Source organism: Anabrus simplex, chromosome 4, assembly GCF_040414725.1.
Source record: "Anabrus simplex isolate iqAnaSimp1 chromosome 4, ASM4041472v1, whole genome shotgun sequence".
Taxonomy (NCBI): Eukaryota; Metazoa; Arthropoda; class Insecta; order Orthoptera; family Tettigoniidae; genus Anabrus; species Anabrus simplex.
This window is the reverse complement of record NC_090268.1, coordinates 428,132,376-428,152,041: the sequence shown is the minus strand read 5'-3', so window position 1 is coordinate 428,152,041 and position 19,666 is coordinate 428,132,376. Positions and strand designations below refer to the sequence as shown.

Here is a 19,666-nt window from a genome sequence, read left to right as displayed (position 1 = left end):
GGTTGAAAAAAAAAAATTGCCGGTCTTTTCTTCCATTTCCAACGGAGCGCTCACTTTGAAAATTCACTACTTTAAAAGTATTGATATGATCTTTACTAAATTTAATAAGGCTTACAGCAACTTATTGTTGATTTGTATACCAAGCTTTTATTTAATCTGATATTTGTGAAGAAAGTCGTTGTAAAGTTTGTGAAACAACATTTTCTCATTACTGGGTGATCATAGCCGTAAAGAATTCAGCTCATTATGAAGCTCATGAGAATCTCTGGCTAAAATTAAAACGGATTTTCTCTGCATGCAGTTGTTGTTGATTTATATTTAACTGAGTGGTTTTGAGGGAAGAAAGCCGTCTAGGTGGAGATTGTGGGCGCAATCCTGTTTCTACAATGTATTAATGACATTCCCTGCACTACCAAAACCTTCACGGCCATCTACGCCGACAACACGGCCAATATGGCCAAAAGCCGCAACCCAGACTTAGCAACACAACACGTACAGTAACACTTAAAGAGGCTCGAACCCTGGCTCACCAAATGGAAAATCCAGGTCAAACCCCGCAAAACGAAGTCTGTACTCTTCACTCGGAGACACCTACAACCTCAACAACACCTAACACCACACAACCAACCTATCCAGCGGGTCACAAGTCACAAATATCCTGGAATTACACCAGACGCAACACTCAGATTATACAATACAGCGATCTAGACAGCATATTCTAATGCTATACCCACTCATACATAAGCGTAGCACTCTATCTCAGCGAAATGTAAAATGTAAAATAATAAACCTACACTACACTCATGGGCTTTATTACCCACTCCACTATAATTATACAAAATACAGTATAAGTCATTCAAAACTGCGCACTTCACCTAGCAGTTAAACACTACACCATCCCCACAGTAGAACTATACGACATCACACAAGTACCCTACATTCTAGATTACGCACTAACACTCACCACAAACTTCTACAACAATACCCAACATACGGTAACTGTAACCCACTCATTAAAAATGTAGGACAATACGAACCAGACCAACGAGATAAAATTAACAGACGCCCTAAATACATATTCCTAATTAAGGACATTCTCATCAACCCTGATGAAACAATCTACAGCCATCATAATGAAGACCTAACACTTCAACCACATCAAACAGGATCAAATAACCCTTTAGGTCTTAATATAAATTCAGATAAAATCCCATTTCACCCCTACTTCTCCTTCAAACATATTTTCGGTTTAATTTTTATAGCCACAAGTAACCTGTAATTAATTAACACACACCAAACTATTACTCTCACAACACAGATAAAGTCAACCTCTGCGGTGTACATGTTCACGTGATTAGCTGATACACCGGAGGGCCGGGTTCGATTCCCGGCTTTGCCACGAAATTTCAAAAGTGTTACGAGGGCTGGAACGGGGACCGCTCAGTCTCGGGAGGTCAACTGAGTATAGGGGTTCGATTCTCACCTCGAAGTGGTTTTCAGTGGTTTCCCACTTCTCCTGCAGGCAAATGCCGGGATGGTACCTAACTTAAGGCCACGGCCGCATCCTTCCCACTTTTGTCTATCCCTTGCAATCGTCCCATCTCTCCGCAAGGCCCCTGTTCAGCATAGCAAGTGGGGTAGGCTGGGCGAAGTACTGGTCCTCCTCCCAGTTGTATTCCCAACGCCAAGTCAGAGGTGGAATCCCGCGCTGAGTCCGAGGGATAAACCAACCCTGGAGGGTAAACTGTTTAAGAAGGAAAGAAAGAAAGAAACAAACAAACAGATAGGAGTCGTTTTTACAACTTCTGATTCCCCGTTAAGCTAGTCGCACCACATCAGCCGAGGTGAAGTACCACCAGCTGCCAACAATGCTGTAATTAAATAATATCAGCAATTACTTATTTAGCCTTAGCAATAAATAAGTAGCGTGGCCGTTGTAACCACAAAGCAACACTGGGCCTGGATAGTATCTGGATGGAGCACCATATAGCACTACCACGTCGTGCACACTAATTCACTGTGTCAACAAGCAACCCATGATCCTGGACACACTACACACATAAACAAGCACACCTTAATTGCTAGCAAATTATTAAATGACATCAAAATTCGCGAGATAAAATGTAAAGTCATTTGTGGTATTTGCTGAACGTCCAGAACTTAATAACTGCGTGAGCACACGGACATGTCCTTCGTCTCTAGAATGGTCGAACGGTGGGTCGAACATTCCAAAGACGTGTTGAAGTATAACAGTTCTAGGTAGCAACCGCTGCCACTATGAAAGCCGCATGTTCGTGTACTGGGATGCAGCACCTGTAGTGAACTCTATCATCGTATTCGAGCAGCTTTGGTCTCCTCGCTACGATCTAGGAAGTCCACTGCGTGTCACCATGTGGCACCAACAGGGGAGTGATAAACTAGAAGCTGTAAAATAATAATAATAGTAATCGTATGGCCTCAGCTACCGTGTGCAGACATTTCAATTTGACGCCATCTGGCTGTCTGCTCGTCAATTTCGACGTTCCGTTTTACTCTAGGCCACCACTAGATGGCAGACCGAAACTCTCTTGGGCGTCTATGGCTGAGATTTAATGAATTTTGTCGGGTAAACACCAAATGAGTCACCAGAGATCTTTTACATGCCGACATCGTACGACATGGAGTGTCGAATGGACTTTTTTCCGCCCTTCAAAAATCCGACTGCCTCTGCCGGGTTTGAACCCGCTATCTTGGGATCCGGAGGCCGACACTCTACCGCTGATCCACAGCGGCAGCTACTAGAAGCTGTGAGGTACCTACAGTACGTCCAGGATCCAGGGGTTCTGCTTGAGACCAGCTTACAGCAAGCAAAGGAGATTGATGCAGAGATAAAATCTACGAGCCATGTCTTCCATAACACAGTGAGAAATATCACATCCCTTAATAAAGTGGAGGGTGTACGATCTACATCTCGGAGCTAGAGGCGGCATGGCTCGTATTCGGGTAGAGCTGGGTTTCTCAATGGGCTTTCTACAGGATACATTCCTGACCTTGATGAAGGATTCTCACACCATTTTACATCACCCTTGAATATTTACAGCCTGTTTCCAGTCACTCGACCGGGTCAGGAATGGAATTACAGTGACTCTATATGTACAGTGTGGCCAAGGCCAGTCCAGCCACCATGTTTTAGCCAAGTACTCAGTCAGCTGATAGATGAAGGAGAGTGATATTATTATTATTTCAATAAAGAATAGACTAGGTCAATATTTTAAGATGTTATTTATTTTGCTTATGCTGTATGTATATAGGCCTATCAGTATTTGTTATATTCAGAGTCTGACTACCTGATGTAAGACTTCAAAATTTAGAGTTATACGTAGTTTAGGCCTACAAGTCACAATTATTGAAGAGGTTAGAAATTCTTTGTTGGTAGCTAGGCCTATCATAACATTTATATTATAATACATGTGGCATAAAATAGTATAGTCATTGTCTTGAATAATATATGTAGTGACTGTAAAGTTAAGTCCGCCTCTGTGGTGTAGTGGTTAGCGTGATTAGCTGCCACCCCCGGAGGCCCGGGTTCGATTCCCGGCTCTGCCACAAAATTTGAAAAGTGGTACGAGGGCTGGAACGGGGTCCACTCAGCCTCGGGAGGTCAACTGAGTAGAGGTGGGTTCGATTCCCTCCTCAGCCATCCTCGAAGTGGTTTTCCGTGGTTTCCCACTTCTCCTCCAGGCGAATGCCGGGATGGTACCTAACTTAAGGCCACGGCCGCTTCCTTCCCTCTTCCTTGCCTATCCCTTCCAATCTTCCCATCCCTCCATAAGGCCCCTGTTCAGCATAGCAGGTGAGGCCGCCTGGGCGAGGTACTGGTCATACTCCCCAGTTGTATCCCCCGACCAAGAGTCTGAAGCTCCAGGACACTGCCCTTGAGGCGGTAGAGGTGGGATCCCTCGCTAAGTCCGAGGGAAAAACCGAACCAGGAGGGTAAACAGATGATGATGATGATGATGACTGTAAAGTTAGCCTACATTTAATTTTTTTCTATTTGCTTTACGGCGCACCGACACAGATAGGAGACATTGTCAAGGTCTCTGATCCACTCTGAACTCAAGTGTCAAGCGACATCTCGACAGAAATTTATGAATAGTTAAAAGATAGAGTTATAATAATGGTCGAGCATATACAGTCGCATAGAACTCGCTTATCATGTTAATTAAGACACGAGTTTTATAGTTTGTTCAAGAGTTATTGGCGTTATAGGCTTGTTGCATAATGTACTATTATTTGCGAATGACCACTTCTTTGTCTGAAGTTTCCTCTTCTTCCAGTACTAGGCGCTATGCTGTTTCTTCTATTCTATCAGTCTAGGCTCTTCCCCTCTTTGCAGTTCTTTCGACTCGAAACCATTCCAAATTTTGAATCATGGTCCGAAATGTTTTCCTGTATAACATCTGAACTTCCTGGATGTTGGAATTCTCTAAATCTTTACGAACTTCCTTAATCCATGCCGTCGTTATCTTCTTGTTCCACAGGTAGTCGAATAATTTTTGCTTAGTTTGTATTTGTCCATTCTGTACAAATGTCTGAGAAGTGATAACCTCCTCTGAAGTTTTCCCTATATTTTTGTAGACTTTATTTTTGGTCCGTAGTCTCCAGTTGGTTTCAGTCTGGATTGGGCCCAAGATTTTCCGTAGTATTCTCCTTTCTAGGATCTCCAGCTTCTCCGAATTGTAATTCATATTTTAATATCTAAAGGATGCATTTTAAAGTTTCATTAAGAATTATTCTTTGTAGCTTAATACTTTTGAAATAACATGTAAATTATTCTGTATCCATGCGCCCAGCTGTATCAACAGTCAGATATTTATTTCTACAATAGTGTTTTCCTGTTATGATACTATTCCTTTGAGAACAAAGTATTTCCGTTTAATGACAATTACTTCAATATTTCTAAAGTTTTATTCAGCCAACTACATAAATTATGAATCAAATTTCAAAAACTGTTGTATATACGAAACCAGGCCAAAAAGGAATAATAATAATAATAATAATAATAATAATAATAATAATAATAATAATAATAATAATAATAATAATAATAACCACAAGTTTACAGGAATGATGACGAAAATGGCAATACGTAACTTTCCTGCTGGCAAGCAGTCAGACACGTTGCCATGGTAACTTGTAGGTTCGTTGTCGGTCTGTCGGTCACTCAATGCAGAGTAATTTTCTCCGTCATTTGAAGTGTAAGCTAAATTATGAACATAACAAAAGTTGCGTATAATGAAGATGTGTTTCATATACAATCCACGGATTGCACAGAATATCAATAGGATAAGAGAAAATGGTTTTCCAATAAATCCCACTTCTATTGAAATATTTATAAATTATTGCATACCAAAACCTTCTCCTGGAACAGTATGCTCTATATATGACGTTTGATCGAGATCTATTCAGCCGTTTTGCCGTGATGGTGGAACAAACAGACACGAAAAATATAAACCACTTATTCGGTCTTGAGTTGACCTAAAGGGATAAATATCTAAAAAATTTGCAAAAGAAGCGAAATTACAGACATCGAACCCCCTACAACTTTATTTACATAGATTGCTATGAATTAATAAAGGCCTAGGTTTCATACAGAAATGACAGATGTCAATTGAAAGATATGGACTGTGGGACCATGACGGAATAGATACAGAAATAAATCATCATCATCATCATCATCATCATCTGTTTACCCTCCAGGTTCGGTTTTTCCCTCGGACTTAGCGAGGGATCCCACCTCTACCGCCTCAAGGGCAGTGTCCTGGAGCTTCAGACTCTTGGTCGGGGGATACAACTGGGGAGTATGACCAGTACCTCGCCCAGGCGACCTCACCTGCTATGCGGAACAGGGGCCTTGTGGAGGGATGGGAAGATGGGAAGGGATAGGCAAGGAAGAGGGAAGGAAGCGGCCGTGGCCTTAAGTTAGGTACCATCCCGGCATTCGCCTGGAGGAGAAGTGGGAAACCACGGAAAACCACTTCCAGGATGGCTGAGGTGGGAATCGAACCCACCTCTACTCAGTTGACCTCCCGAGGCTGAGTAGACCCCGTTCCAGCCCTCGTATCACTTTTCAAATTTCGTGGCAGAGCCGGGAATCGAACCCGGGCCTCCGGGGGTGGCAGCTAATCACGCTAACCACTACACCACAGAGGCGGACGAAATAAATCACTCTCATTATTGAACTGGGTAGATGTTTGTTATGAGTGGTAGTGAAACCGAATATGATGATACACATGTAAATGAAAATTATCAAAAGATCACCCTCCATTATCCGATAGGCAAGCAATCACCTTTACAGTCACCAGATTTATTAATTTCGAAACGAACGAGGAATCTCTTTCCCCCCGAACAGTTTGTTACAACATTTCCTAGCACTAGAAGACCCGTACTGCTCCCCAGGATTGATTTTGATTTGCCTGTCGTAGTCACATTGCTTTCCCTGCCATTTTTAATGCTTTTATGACCATTTAACAAGAAGCGCGTTGTGGTGTGCGGCAGTTCGTAGTTAGAATTAATCCAGTCTGGCGTCGTCATGTCGTCTGTTTGGTAAAAATCTATCCATGTCTTCGCTTTTTTTTATCCTGCAGTTCTTGATGTAAAGCTTGCTGTTGTGTCGTAGAAGGCAATGGTATATTTTAATCGCAGTTCTTCTATATAAAAGGGTTGTCTTGTGAGCTCATAGGTTAGTTTGAAGGAACGTTTCCTTTTTTAAGATACACGTCCTTCACTCTTTGTAGTGTGGCTAGGTTATCCTTCAATATGTGTTCCCAGATAATATGTCATGAGGTCATGATGGGGTCTGTTTATTTCTCGTATCAGCATGTAAGTTATTAAGAACGCTCTGCCATCTTTTGAATATATTGCAAGCTGGGAAAGTTTAGAGAATCAGAGAGTAGCTACGAGGGGCGAACTATGTAGATTTACACTTTATTTTTTGTACGTCGGCGTATGGTTCACATTTCACTTTTGAAGGTGGTAACGTATAACTGGTGTCTTGTTCCACCGCTTGGTAGCACCACGCGCAGAGAGGCCAACGAATGCACTCGTCATAGCCATTATATAACAACACTGTCAGCGCAGGAGCAGGCAACATGGAAAGCAACCGTCAGGGATAGCGCTATACGACTTGGTTCCTATGGAAAGAAAGTGTGGCCACTGCAGAAATTCATCAGCGCTTGGTGGCGGTCTGTGGAGAATATCCGCCGTCACGGAAAACAGTTTACAACTGGGTGAAAAACTGGGAAAAAGGGCGCACATCGGTGGACAAGGGAACCAGCTGGAAGGAATGTGTCAGTGTCAACACCAGCCAAATTGCACGGATCGAACAGGCCATCCGATGAAATGGAGGCAGCCACGGGAATTAGTCGAAACACTCTGCAGCCACTTACAGTTGGAGAAGGTGTCATCCACGTGGGTGGGTTCCTAGGCTAGACGAAGAAGCAGAGGCGTGTGGACGTGTGCAACGATATGACCAAAATCCAGCTGACTTCATAGCTAGGCTTGTGACTGGTGATGAGACATGGCTTCTGCAGCATGGCAATGCCCGTCCCATATTAACCGATAGATCACCGCTGCAATTGATCAAATGGGATTCACGGTGCTGCCACACCCACCGTACTCTCCCGACGTGGCACCAAGTGATTATCACCTGTTCGGGAACATGAAGAAACCTCTGCGTGGTCGCCGTTTTGCGGATTTTGCAGAACTGGACACATCTCTCAAGGCATGGGTACGCATCACTCCGAAAGAATTGTTTCAGGAAGGTCTGGAGAGGCCGACACTTCGATGGCAAAAGTGCATACAGTTTTTTTGCTAGTGGCTTTACGTCATACCGACACATATAGGTCTTATGGCGACGATGGGATAGGAAAGGCTTAGGATTTGGAAGGAAGCGGCCGTGGCCTTAATTAAGGTACAGCCCCAGCATTTGCCTGGTGTGAAAATGGGAAACCACGGAAAACCATCCTCAGGGCTGCCGACAATGGGATTCAAACCCACTATCTCACAGATGCAAGCTCACATCCGCGCGCCCCTAACCGCACGGCCAACTCGCCCGGTGTGCATACAATTACAAGGAGATTATGTTGAGAAAGTGAACCTAACAACTGATGTGTAATGTACTTCATTTGAGTAGAAAAGATAAAGTGTAAAAATATAGTACGCCCTACGTAGCAGCGAATATTATTCTTCTGTGATCAGAGGAAGAGTATATTGTCTGGCTTGACAGGTAGTAATCAAACATGGCTGCATGCAGTCACATTACTTAGGATGAAAATCACATATGTATATCAGTATAATAATGAAAGTGTTAGTCGCTTAGCAACCTGCTAAGTACAGAATGTATTGTGGGTTAGGAGCCTTGGCCAGCAGTTATTGGAGTGATCATTTAATGATTTGATTTTACCCCCTGTGGGTGGTGGACGCAGACGCAGAATACACCCACGGTGTTCCATGCCTGCCGTAAGAAGCGACTAAAAGGGCGACCAAGGGATGATTGTATTAGAACTACATCTGACTTGTACCACCACGCGTGGAACACCATGGGTCGCTTTTACTTGCGTATAGTACCACTTTGTTAGGTACCAAATAGGTTTGTGATTAGTAGCACGCAGGAGTACCGTGCGATCAGCCTCCACTTAGAGTGCACTGTCGGCTTTTACAGTACCTATGATTGGTACCACTATATGAGCGACACCATGGGTGAGCTACACCATGGTTCTGGCTTGCCTATGATTAGCACCCACAAGGATGGTGTTTACATGACCGTGGAACCACGGGAAAGTACGAGTCCCTGTGGTTAGTAGACTTATGTGATGAATACCATAGGTTTGCGTTGCCTGTAAATGGCGCCGCAATATCTGTATTACATGTGCGAATTACACTACCTGTGAGTAATACCGTAATGTGTGGAATACCGCGAGCCTCCGCTACTTTTGATTAGTACCGCACCATGACAAATACCATGGTTCTACTTTCCTAGCGACAAGTACCATTATGAGGGGCCGATGACTTGGATTTTGGATCCCTTTAGACTGCAAGCATCATCGATTCAGTATTGTGCTTTAGGAACAGTTCCTTGGTCAGTAATACTATTGTTTTACGCAAATTTCTGTGAAAGTGAGTAACTGCGGGTCGGATCCACTGATTGTTTTAAATTCATATCCATCCATTCATTCTTAGTCCTCACGTTTTGAATTCTGGTCAGTGGAGGATATTGGACTTTTAATTTGTCATTATATTTCGTCTTATTTCGTACCATTAGGGGCCGATGACCGAGGTATTAGGCCCCGTTAAACAACAGGCATCATCATCATCATCATCAATTATTTGATTTTATGATTACCCAAAGTTGGTTGAACTCAGAAACCTAACAATATTTCATGATTCACCGGCAGGTGATTCCGGAGAGAATGAAAGAAGAATAGTGCAAATCTGTCCAGTAGAACGGACAGATGGATTTGCGAAAGCTGTATTTAGTAAACTCTTTTAATATGTAGATATTACTAATTGTGATGCTACGTGGCAAAAATAACGGCGTGTTTCACTTTATCATGTTCTAGGCTGATGTGCTGTCTGATGTATCAGACAAGGATGGTGTTTACATGACCGTGGAACTGCTGTCCGAGAAGTGCGGTGACAGCAGGGCTGTCGTCCTCAAGACACTGAGTAGTGCTGGACAGCATGAGGAGCAAGCGTCAGTTAGCTCTAATGTACCACCAACGCAGCCTGAGGAGCAAACGTCTGTCAGCTCTACTGTAGCACCAACAGGTTGTATCTCCAAAGCAGTAGGATGCGATTATTGGCCCAAATATTGTTTACAGTAGCCAGCTGGCGTTATTGGTCCATAGAAATCTATGGCGGTTAGGAGATATCATTGGTCCAGATATCTCTATAAGAATTGGGTGATATCATTACATTAGGCTGGACACATTTTTAAGTGTTAGGTGGTGTTATTAGCACAAACAGCTCTATAGGAGTTATATGATAACATTTGACCAGAAATCTCTAAGGTAGTTAGGTAGTGTCATTGGTCCAGACAACTCTCTAGGAGTTATATGATGACATTTGACCAGAAATCTCTAAGGTCGTTACGTGGTGTCATTTTTCCAAATATCTGTAGGTAATAGGCGGTACCATTGGTCCAGATGTCTCATTCAGCTGCTGCCTGCGGTAAGTATAGCTATAATACGTATAGTTATATTTCTGAAATATAATATAACTCTACAAATTTAGAGGAGGCTTCATCCTGTAAATCATAAATCAATTTCTAAATGTGTCTCATAAATGAGTTTTTCATCGTTTATAGTAATGACTCTTACTAGCGTTCTAGACGGCTTTTGTTCTTCTGGTGATTTAAGCTACAGAGTACCTATGTAGGTAACTCTTATAATGCTACTTTCTCGACCGTAACCTTGTACTCACTAGTACTGTTTTACGGAGGCTGTTATTGCTTGCCGCTGCTCTATCGAACTCCTATTCCTGCGATGCACGCATCAACGATTCGAAGTCAACTGCTGTTGTTGCGCCATTCAGAGTTGTTTTAACACAGAAGCACGTAGACTATATCTTTCCGCGTAACTGCCAGTGACTGATTTGTTCACATATTAACATTCGAAATCGCAAATGCGTAAATTATTCAGCCGTACATTTTGTATCTCTATAATATTTTTTCACAGCCCGCCATAGACAATTGCAGTTGCTTCTTCCAAGGATGTTCCTTCTTATTACATCACACTACGATTTTGTGCAATGAAATATCATAACAGACCTTTGAGGAAGTGATTTGCATTTCTGTGATATCGTACGCTTGATTTTTTTCGAAGTTATGTACAAGTCATCTACTGACTTTGTGTCAGGTAGAGCAAGCTAATGTTTAAATTGTAGAATACATTCACGAGAAATTGAATTATAGAAAGCTGCACGGTAGCGTGTAGGACCTGACGATGGCGGAGGAACGAGGTGGCATGGGAATGACAAGACAATGGAAGGGTTGGGAATCCGTCCCGATACACGACCGCTGCACAGCTTCCCATAATGCATGGAGATTTATCGGAACATTCTCCAGGGCAAGCAAATCCCTCTTAACAGCATTTCAGGTGTGCTCAATAGGGCTGGGGTTAGATGAATTTGGGTTCAACGCAAACAGCATCACTCCCAAGCCGTTTCAATTGAAGTAAACAGCCACATTTCTGGTCCAATAAATGAGTGAATAATGTTGGCAGAGGGGTCTCTTGCAGTGTGGTGAAGGTGAACTACCGAGCTCGATAGCTGCAGTCGCGTAAGTGCGGTCAGTATCCAGTATGCGGGAGATAGTAGGTTCGAACCGCACTGTCGGCAGTCCTGAAGATGGTTTTCCGTGGTTTCCCATTTTCCCACCAGGAAAATGCTGGGGCTGTACCTTAATTAAGGCCACGGACGCTTCCTTCCCATTCCTAGGCCTTTCCTGTCCTATCGTCACCATAAGACCTATCTGTGTCGGTGCGGCGTAAAGCTAATAGCAAAAATAAAAAGGTGAACTAATGGCTGGATATGTTCTGAGAGCTTGTTCGTGTATCTTTCACCGATGAGGGATGTGGACATATGTTCCAGTGGCAACATTTCATCCCACATGAACAGTTTCCACACGAGGATGCTACCATCGGCAGACTGAACTACACCATCCCAGTTAGACAGGACCATTGCCTCATGTTCTTGGAGATGCACTTGTACCCTGATAACGGCTTGTACCAGTTGGTACTTCAACTCATCCGGCGAAGTGATCTTCAGTCAGGCTTTGAGAGTTCAATGGCAAAGTTCTTTTGCCCACGAAGGCGACCCCTGAAATAAACACCTTGTACTTCACGCGATTTCACTGCGACGGTGATGGTTGTCCTCAAATGCACGTGCATTTTCGAATCTTGCAATAACTTTGCAGTTTTGTCTTACAGTTGTAACTGTGTTATAACTCTTTATTTTTTTTTACATAATCCACTATTTGTTACACAAAATTACATTTATTCTTGGAAAAACGTTTCACGAATGTGTTCACTGCGCATATAAAAGTAGGATGTCTCCAGAATTGCGCAAATTTCTCGCCGGGAGCCGTTCTGATTTGCGGGCGTGTACACTCTTGCCTTACGTATCTGAATACAGGATGGCCGAAAAAAACGTGAGCGTTACAGCGTTGGTCAAACTGATCAGCAATATTAAAAAAATACGTCGATATCTCGCGCCGATTGCAATTTATTAGCTGCTGAATTAACCAATCAAATCGCTTCGCGGGCTAATTCTAATGGGCTATACGACGCAGCACGTGGCTTGGTCGGCATGTGAGCCATGCCGAGAAATGAGCATCAAACACTAACACACCGTGGGTTTCAGAGAATGTCCCCGTAGTCTGCTTGCTGTGGGCCGAACCTGTCAGCAGGGATGTCCTTGTTCAAGTTCCTCCCCTGGAGAAGTTTTTTCTTCCATGGCGCTCTCAAGCCAATCATGAGCAACGTACAGATTTAGCATCACTGCCTCTCAAAGTCCATCAGAAGTTCCCCGCGAAGCGATCTGATTGGCTAAATTCAGCGGCTGATAAAATGGTAACGGCTCTGGATATAGACGTAATTTTTAAAAATTTCATTTTATTATACAATCTTCCCACAACAGGTGCAGGATGCCCAAGGACAAAGAGTACGTTAACAACAACAATGGATATAGGTACAGTAGATAATGAGATCGTATGAGCTTATGTGTAGGCAAAAGAGTGAGGCACAACAAACATTTATTTGAGGTCCGCAAGCGTGGTTCTTGAAGAGATTAGTAATGGCGACGTTGTTGGTAAAATCTCTATTCAGCCTAAAGGTATTGCAGAAGTTGACAAAACATTTAGGTATGATTCCTCGAGCACCTAACATCAAGCCCATTACAGAGATGGATGAGAGCTTACAGTATATTTTGCTTATGGAAGTCCACCGTTTCTTCATAAATTCTTCTTTTTCTCCACATCGACCTCTTCTGGCTGGTTTTGTTGGTCTCAAATCTAAGTGTTGGGTCAATGATGAAACCTTCAGAACAGGATGGCTTAAAAGCAATAATGTCAATGCGTCGGTAGCTTCCTCTGTTGGGGAGACCGTATACTTCATCATAGAAATTACAACCTTCTCCTCTCAAAGCGTTAGCTATTATTGATCTGCCTACCGTATGGCGTGAGTTGGGTAGTAATTCACAATGTGGACAGACTCCCAGGACCCACTAACGCTCACATAGCCGGTTCACGTTGTTTCCGAACATCCTCTACGAAACACGACTGCACACGGTTTATATCTTAGTTTCACAAACGAGATATAGCATGACTTGAAATTATATTCACACTTCACAATCAACTTTACAAGTAATTCACTGACAACTGTTAGTCTGCATTACGACGACTCAGTATTCGGCTGTCTCCGAAGTGACACAAGAACTCGACCGAAAAGATGCACGAAAACACACTCCGAACATTTAATCCATTTGGTCACTGACGACTAAGTATCCATGTGACTGTTATACCTTTTTCAGACCAACTGTGGCCTCACTCTCCATACGACTGACTATCTCACTGTACACCATCCGTCTCCTTCCAATTGACTCCAATTGACTTCATGGCTAGCCTCTCCATTCACCCCCAACCAACTGAACTCTTCAACTGTACTGTAGCTATAGGATACAGCGTTCTATAAATAGCCATAAGTTGTCACACACACGCCATTTCTAAAAGAATATTTGGTGTAACTCCCATCCAGCTACCAATTTTAGAGACTGTGATGAAATAGCCTCAGGCAAAATTAGGAACTCCCTAAATATTATCTCATCGCTAAAAACATACAATGGAAGAGAGATGATTCGACAGTTACTGTAACAGTATTACACCACATGTTGCAATGTCAAAAGGTTTCACAAAATATATCCATATCATGTATTAGGCAGCAACTCTTACCTACATGGTTTTAATGCTAATATACAAACACACATATATATACACAATAAATTAACTACAATGAAACAAACGATAATTAATTAATACATAGCGAAATCTGATTACAGAATTGAATCAAACAATAATAATAGTTACAATGATAATGATACAGATACAATAATTATAATACAGATAAAATAATAATTAAATAATAATAATACAGAAACAATAATAATAAAAATAACAATAATACTAATAAAATAATAATAATACAGATGAATGCTTGTAATGGGATTCAAACCGTTACAGGGCGGAGTACATCGATTGATCAGTTTAGAGAAAGATATGCAATTGGGAGACGATCTATCAAATGATGGCATCGAATATTTTATTTCTTGATTCCTATGGCTATAATCAATGCATTTCTACTGTGGTGACTCAACTAACGTGGAGTCACTGATCAGCTGACATTTAGGAAAGGATTAGCTCGACAGCTAATTGACGGCTACAGTTCAATAAAGCGGGGAGATGGAGTGGCATTCAAGGCACCAAAGTGGGGTGTTATTGGAGTACCTGGTGACATTCGTCTGCCACAAGTAGATATTCATATGCCACCACAAGGCAAAGGCTGGTGTAGATGTAGGCAGTGCATTATAAAAAATGAGGAGAAACGCTCCAAGATTATCTGTTCGGCATGTCGATTAGCACTTTGTGCAGTTCCTTGTTTTACTAAATTTCATGGGCAGTAAACTACCTAATAAACCAAAACATTCAGATTATCATTATGCAGCACTGTAAACATTACGGTTGTGGTAGAAAATTGGTTACTATCAGTGTGTAAAGTTGTTTCCCTACACTTTCCTTTTAAACAATCTATTGATTTATGTTTAAGAATACATGCATATATATTACTGTGTTATTATTGTTTATTTCTGAGCATCTCCTTATCATGATTATTAATTTGAAATGCTAATGTGATCACAGCATTATAGCACAGGGGAGACAACCGGGACGTATTCTTCCCGCAAATAGTTTTTTCAGAAATGACTCATGGAAAAAGTATAGACAATGTCCTGATCCATTATATGGTTAAATTCATTGATGTTTAGCGTCAAATTTCGCTAAAAATATTAATGGAATTAATTTAGCCACGAAAGGGTTTTCTGCCACGTTTTACGTAGTTCACCATTTTCTACACAAAGTTACTTTTGTTATTTGTGAATCGTTTCACGCATGTGTTCACTGCGCATCTCAAAGTAGACCATCTTCAGAATTACGTAAATACCTTGCCGTCTACTTGAGTGTTTTAGGGAGCCTTTCTTATTTGCGGACGCGCACACTCTTGCCTTACGTATGTGAATACATGATGGTCGGAAATAACGCGAGCGTTACAACGTTGGTCATACTGATCATTAATATGAAAAAAATACGTCGATATCTCGCACCGTTTTCAATTTATCAGCTATTGAAGTTAACCAATCACATCGCTTAGCGGGCGAATTCAAATGGGATGCACGCGGCAGTGTTCGTAAATCTGCACGTGGCTTGGTCGGTCTTGTTAGTCATGCCGAGAAATGAGCATTAAACACTAACACACCAGGGGGTTTCAGCCAATGCCGCCGAGCCTGTCAGCAGGGAGGTCCTCGTTCAAGTTGCTCCCCTGGAGAAGTTTATTTCATGTATCGGTGCTCTCAAGCCGGTCATAAGCCACTTACAGATTTAGCAACACTGCCTCGCAAAGCCCATCTGAAGTCGCCCGTGAAGCGATCTGATTGGCTAACTTCAGAAGCTGACAAAGTGGCAACGGCTCGAGATAACGACGTAATTTTTGAAAATTACTAATCAGTATGACCAACCCTCTAAGGCTCATATACCCTGTTTACGTTGTTTCTGAACATTCTGTACGCGACATGACAGTATTGCACACGTTTTATACGCTACGACCTTCTTCTTGCTTCCCTACTTTTGTATCGCTCAACGAAAGGACAGGTCTGCAGCAGGGATGAGAAAAACCTTACAGGAATTGTACTTGGCACTAAATTCTACAGGAAGGAAAATTATTTATTTATATGATCAGTAAGGCGATGGAAGAAGATCTAAAAAGAATACATAGTGATTACGACATAATTGAATAGTACGACTTTCTATGAAGAAGCAGCTCAGCTACTTTGAAACTGGGAACATTAGAGACAAATATGTTGGCTCACTGTTGTATTTAATTATAAATCACTCATTTGCCTTATGACCTCGCATTGATTCTCTCCTTTCATCAACAGTTCTTCCTCTACCTGGCTACCGTCATTTTCCTGGCTTTGGATATTACAAAAAACTTCCATACCAAATGACCTGGAAAGATGGAGTAGAGGCTTGCCGGAGGGAAGGTACGCGTATGTTGCTCGTTGAGTCTCAGGAAGAGATCGACACTGTCTACGGGTGGTCTTGGTGTTGTCCATGGGTTGGAGTACATCGTGATAGTTCCTCTGGTCCTTGGATTAATGTCTTAGGTAAGTCAGATACCGCTCGATTGGGTATAGAAGATAGTATCTGGTCAATGGGCCATTGCAAAGAGATTAATATTATTACTACTATTATTATTGACATGATATAAGCTTTTGCGCTTATGCCGTGTCAAGGAATTGAAAGGGTCGGGGAAAAAGAGTGCCAAGCAACATTTTCTTAATTTTAAGGGAGAGCAGTTAGAAAGTTTGTTCAAATCGTGAAATCGTACCATTTGCGGGAATAATGTATAGCTTTGAAAGGTTTAGTAATATTCATTGTATGTGATTTGCAGGCATAATTTCTTTTGGGCTGCTATTTGTAGGGTCAAAAGTCAATACTTTTAATGCTATGTCACAGAATACTGTGGCTTGGCACTTTATTGCCCCAATGGGAGTGACACTTATCTTAGAATATTATTTTATGATAATGAAACAATGTCTGATATTTCAACTATTTTAATCAGAAATGAAAACTATTACCAATCTTCAGTTAAAATAACATTTCCATCAATAATATTTAAATTGGTAGCAGTGGAAATCGGGGTGGAACTGGCAACTGAAAAGACATTTAAATAAATCAACATAAATCCATCACGGAAAAAGGTCTATTTGTATCTTTTCACTATGATGTCCTTTCCAAAATATGGAATTTAGGAACTTATAACTGCACATGCATAACATTAAAACTAAATGATCAGCTGCTCCTTTCCTACACTTCTTCAACTTCATTAGTGCCTTCAGAATCAGGAATCAAGCTGAGATAAAACTGGCGATGGACAGGTGGGACATAGTCCAGGAGTTTCAACACATCATGCAGTTTTTTTTTTCACACAGTAGTTTACTTTTGTTTCAAGCTCAACGTTGTGGTGTTACCTCTTTTTCGCACGTTACAGTCTTCATAATCCATATCCACTCTTGTTTTTAGTTCGTTAAACCATGGATTACTTGCTTCAAATTTGAAACCAATTACGTCTGTGAATTTAAATTCCATGCCACTTACACATGTTTTTTTTACTGGTGTTCAGGAGTCCAAATTTTTGTGTCGCCAGGTCATAAAAGTCGTCTTGTTTCATGCCTGTTGCACTGAACTTCTTCTTTCTCCCACATTCTTGAATGATACGTTTCCATTTGAATGGGTCGTACACATGCAGTTGATTTCGTTTCTACTTCTCAATTTTGGCAAAGCCTCTATCGGATGGCAAGAATGTGTGGCTGGATGTTAAAAACCAGTGTTCGATCTCATTAAATCGTTTAGTATGAATTAAATAAGACCAGAGTGCCATTATATTCCAGTTTTTATTCCGGTCTCCGCAGTTATCAGAAAAAAATCACAAGCTTTTTAGCATCGACGGCGTTTGTTTTCAGATACTTCAAAATTGCACTACGTATTTCGTCGCTGCCTCTTCCTCCAATACTCTCATCACACAAAAACATGCACCCTAAGTCTTTACCACAGTCATGAATTCCTACATTGTATGTCCACAATTTTCGTACCTTGGCTCTCCTTCAGGTGACCTGTATCTCCATTTTACAGGAATAGCTTCAATGCATCCAAATAAATAAGCATTTTTCTTATCAAAATCAGCGAGATCCCAAAACCCATTAAATATTGACAATATCTGTTGTTCTTTAAGTTCAAACATCCCAGGGGACAGCGACACAGCTCTCCAACTTTTGCTCCTGGAACAACTTTTCCGGTCTTACGCGCTACATATTCTCTTCCTTCGTTTCGCCTCTCCTTATTCATCTGCATCTTCTTAATACGTCTACTTCTCTTCCTAGAATTCAGATATTTCTCAGGCGAATGTAACGGTGACCTTGAATGATCCAGGATAACCTAAACTGTGCAAAACACCAAGTCTTAGTACGAGAAATACCCATGTTGTATCCTCTGTTATGTAACTAATAACAATTACTTTAACAAGAGTGCAGCAAAATTATGCACTAGTTTTTCTGTTAACTCGTATAAACCTCTGGTCGCAAGTACAATGTAACCTTTCTTGAGAAAAGTGATGACTAACAACAACAGATTTAAAATTTGAACAATATAATGCCAAGGCACACAATGGATATTTGCGAATGTTGGTCAACAAAGGCCTTAAACTAACCAGAGTAAACTTTGAACTGAAAAGCCACTTGCTATAGATCCAAGAGTGTGTTATAACGGTTCCTAAAACATAACCCAATGACTTAATAAGTTACATAACCCCAGCAACAATGGCGGAAACTTTTGTTATGGTCAAAATAATGCCAAGCAACACTTACCTCACTTCCACTTTCAGAGGAAATTTCACATGCTATGTGAGGAAGATAGTCAGGGTTTATATCAGGATCACTGAGATATTCTTCAGAATCACTGGATAACACAAGCTTCCTCCTACAATCCATGGTAATCTGGGTCTCCTGGTTGCTTGACACTGTTTTGCTCCGAGTGTTTCTAAGAACTGTTGGGGGCAACAAGATGAAAGTCACATGCAGTGCCACCTGAATGTGTTTCTGTGCAAGTTTTCAGTATTTACTGATAGCTTATCATAATCGTCAGCGGATGGCACCGACAGCTCAGTTTTGCCAAAAATGTTGCTTGGCACTCTTTTGCCCCGACCCCTTCAATTTATGTTTGTAGAATTAGACTGCCATAAAAAGATATTAATGGGGATTGTATACAAGCCGCCTTAAATAAGACAGATTGATGATATTGAAGAGGCATTAGCAAATATTATCTCAACATACGATGACATTATAATCTTTGGTGACTTCAGCACTGACCTTTTAAACAGACTAGTGACTAGAATTTCACCTTATTTTCTTGACACGGCATAAGCGCAAAACCCTATATCATGTCTATAAGTACGGGCCGTGAAAGCATCAATGGCAATTATTATTATTATTATTATTATTATTATTATTGCGTTCCGGCCTTCTAAGGACCACGTTGCAATTTCAATTCTTCCTCCTTAGTTGTTCTTTCCTTTTCTTCCAGTATTCTTTGATTGTTTCACTGTGCTTCTTTTTCCTGTCATCAGTCCACTTTATGCCTGTTTTCTTTTCCTTCCTCCCTTGGAATTCTTTCATTTGTAAGACTTTCTTCCTAAAAAAATTCTTCTCAATAATTCTTCTCCTCGTATGTTGTTCCTTTCCAGGTCTTTCTTGACTTTTTGAATCCAGGTAGTGGTTGATTTCTTTTGCCAATGGTACTGGAAGATTC

General features: G+C 41.4%; 1 protein-coding gene across 1 annotated transcript in view; it reads left to right on the top strand.

Moving 5' to 3' along the window:
- The window catches only part of LOC137500507 (uncharacterized), a 59,440-nt gene extending 41,153 nt beyond the window's left edge, over nucleotides 1-18,287 (top strand). The window contains exons 3-5 of the mRNA XM_068227428.1: nucleotides 9,600-9,807; nucleotides 16,240-16,467; nucleotides 18,244-18,287. Coding sequence (XP_068083529.1) covers nucleotides 9,600-9,807; nucleotides 16,240-16,467; nucleotides 18,244-18,287 — 480 coding nt within the window. The remainder of the gene's footprint in view (nucleotides 1-9,599; nucleotides 9,808-16,239; nucleotides 16,468-18,243) is intronic.
- Nucleotides 18,288-19,666: the final 1,379 nt, after the last annotated feature.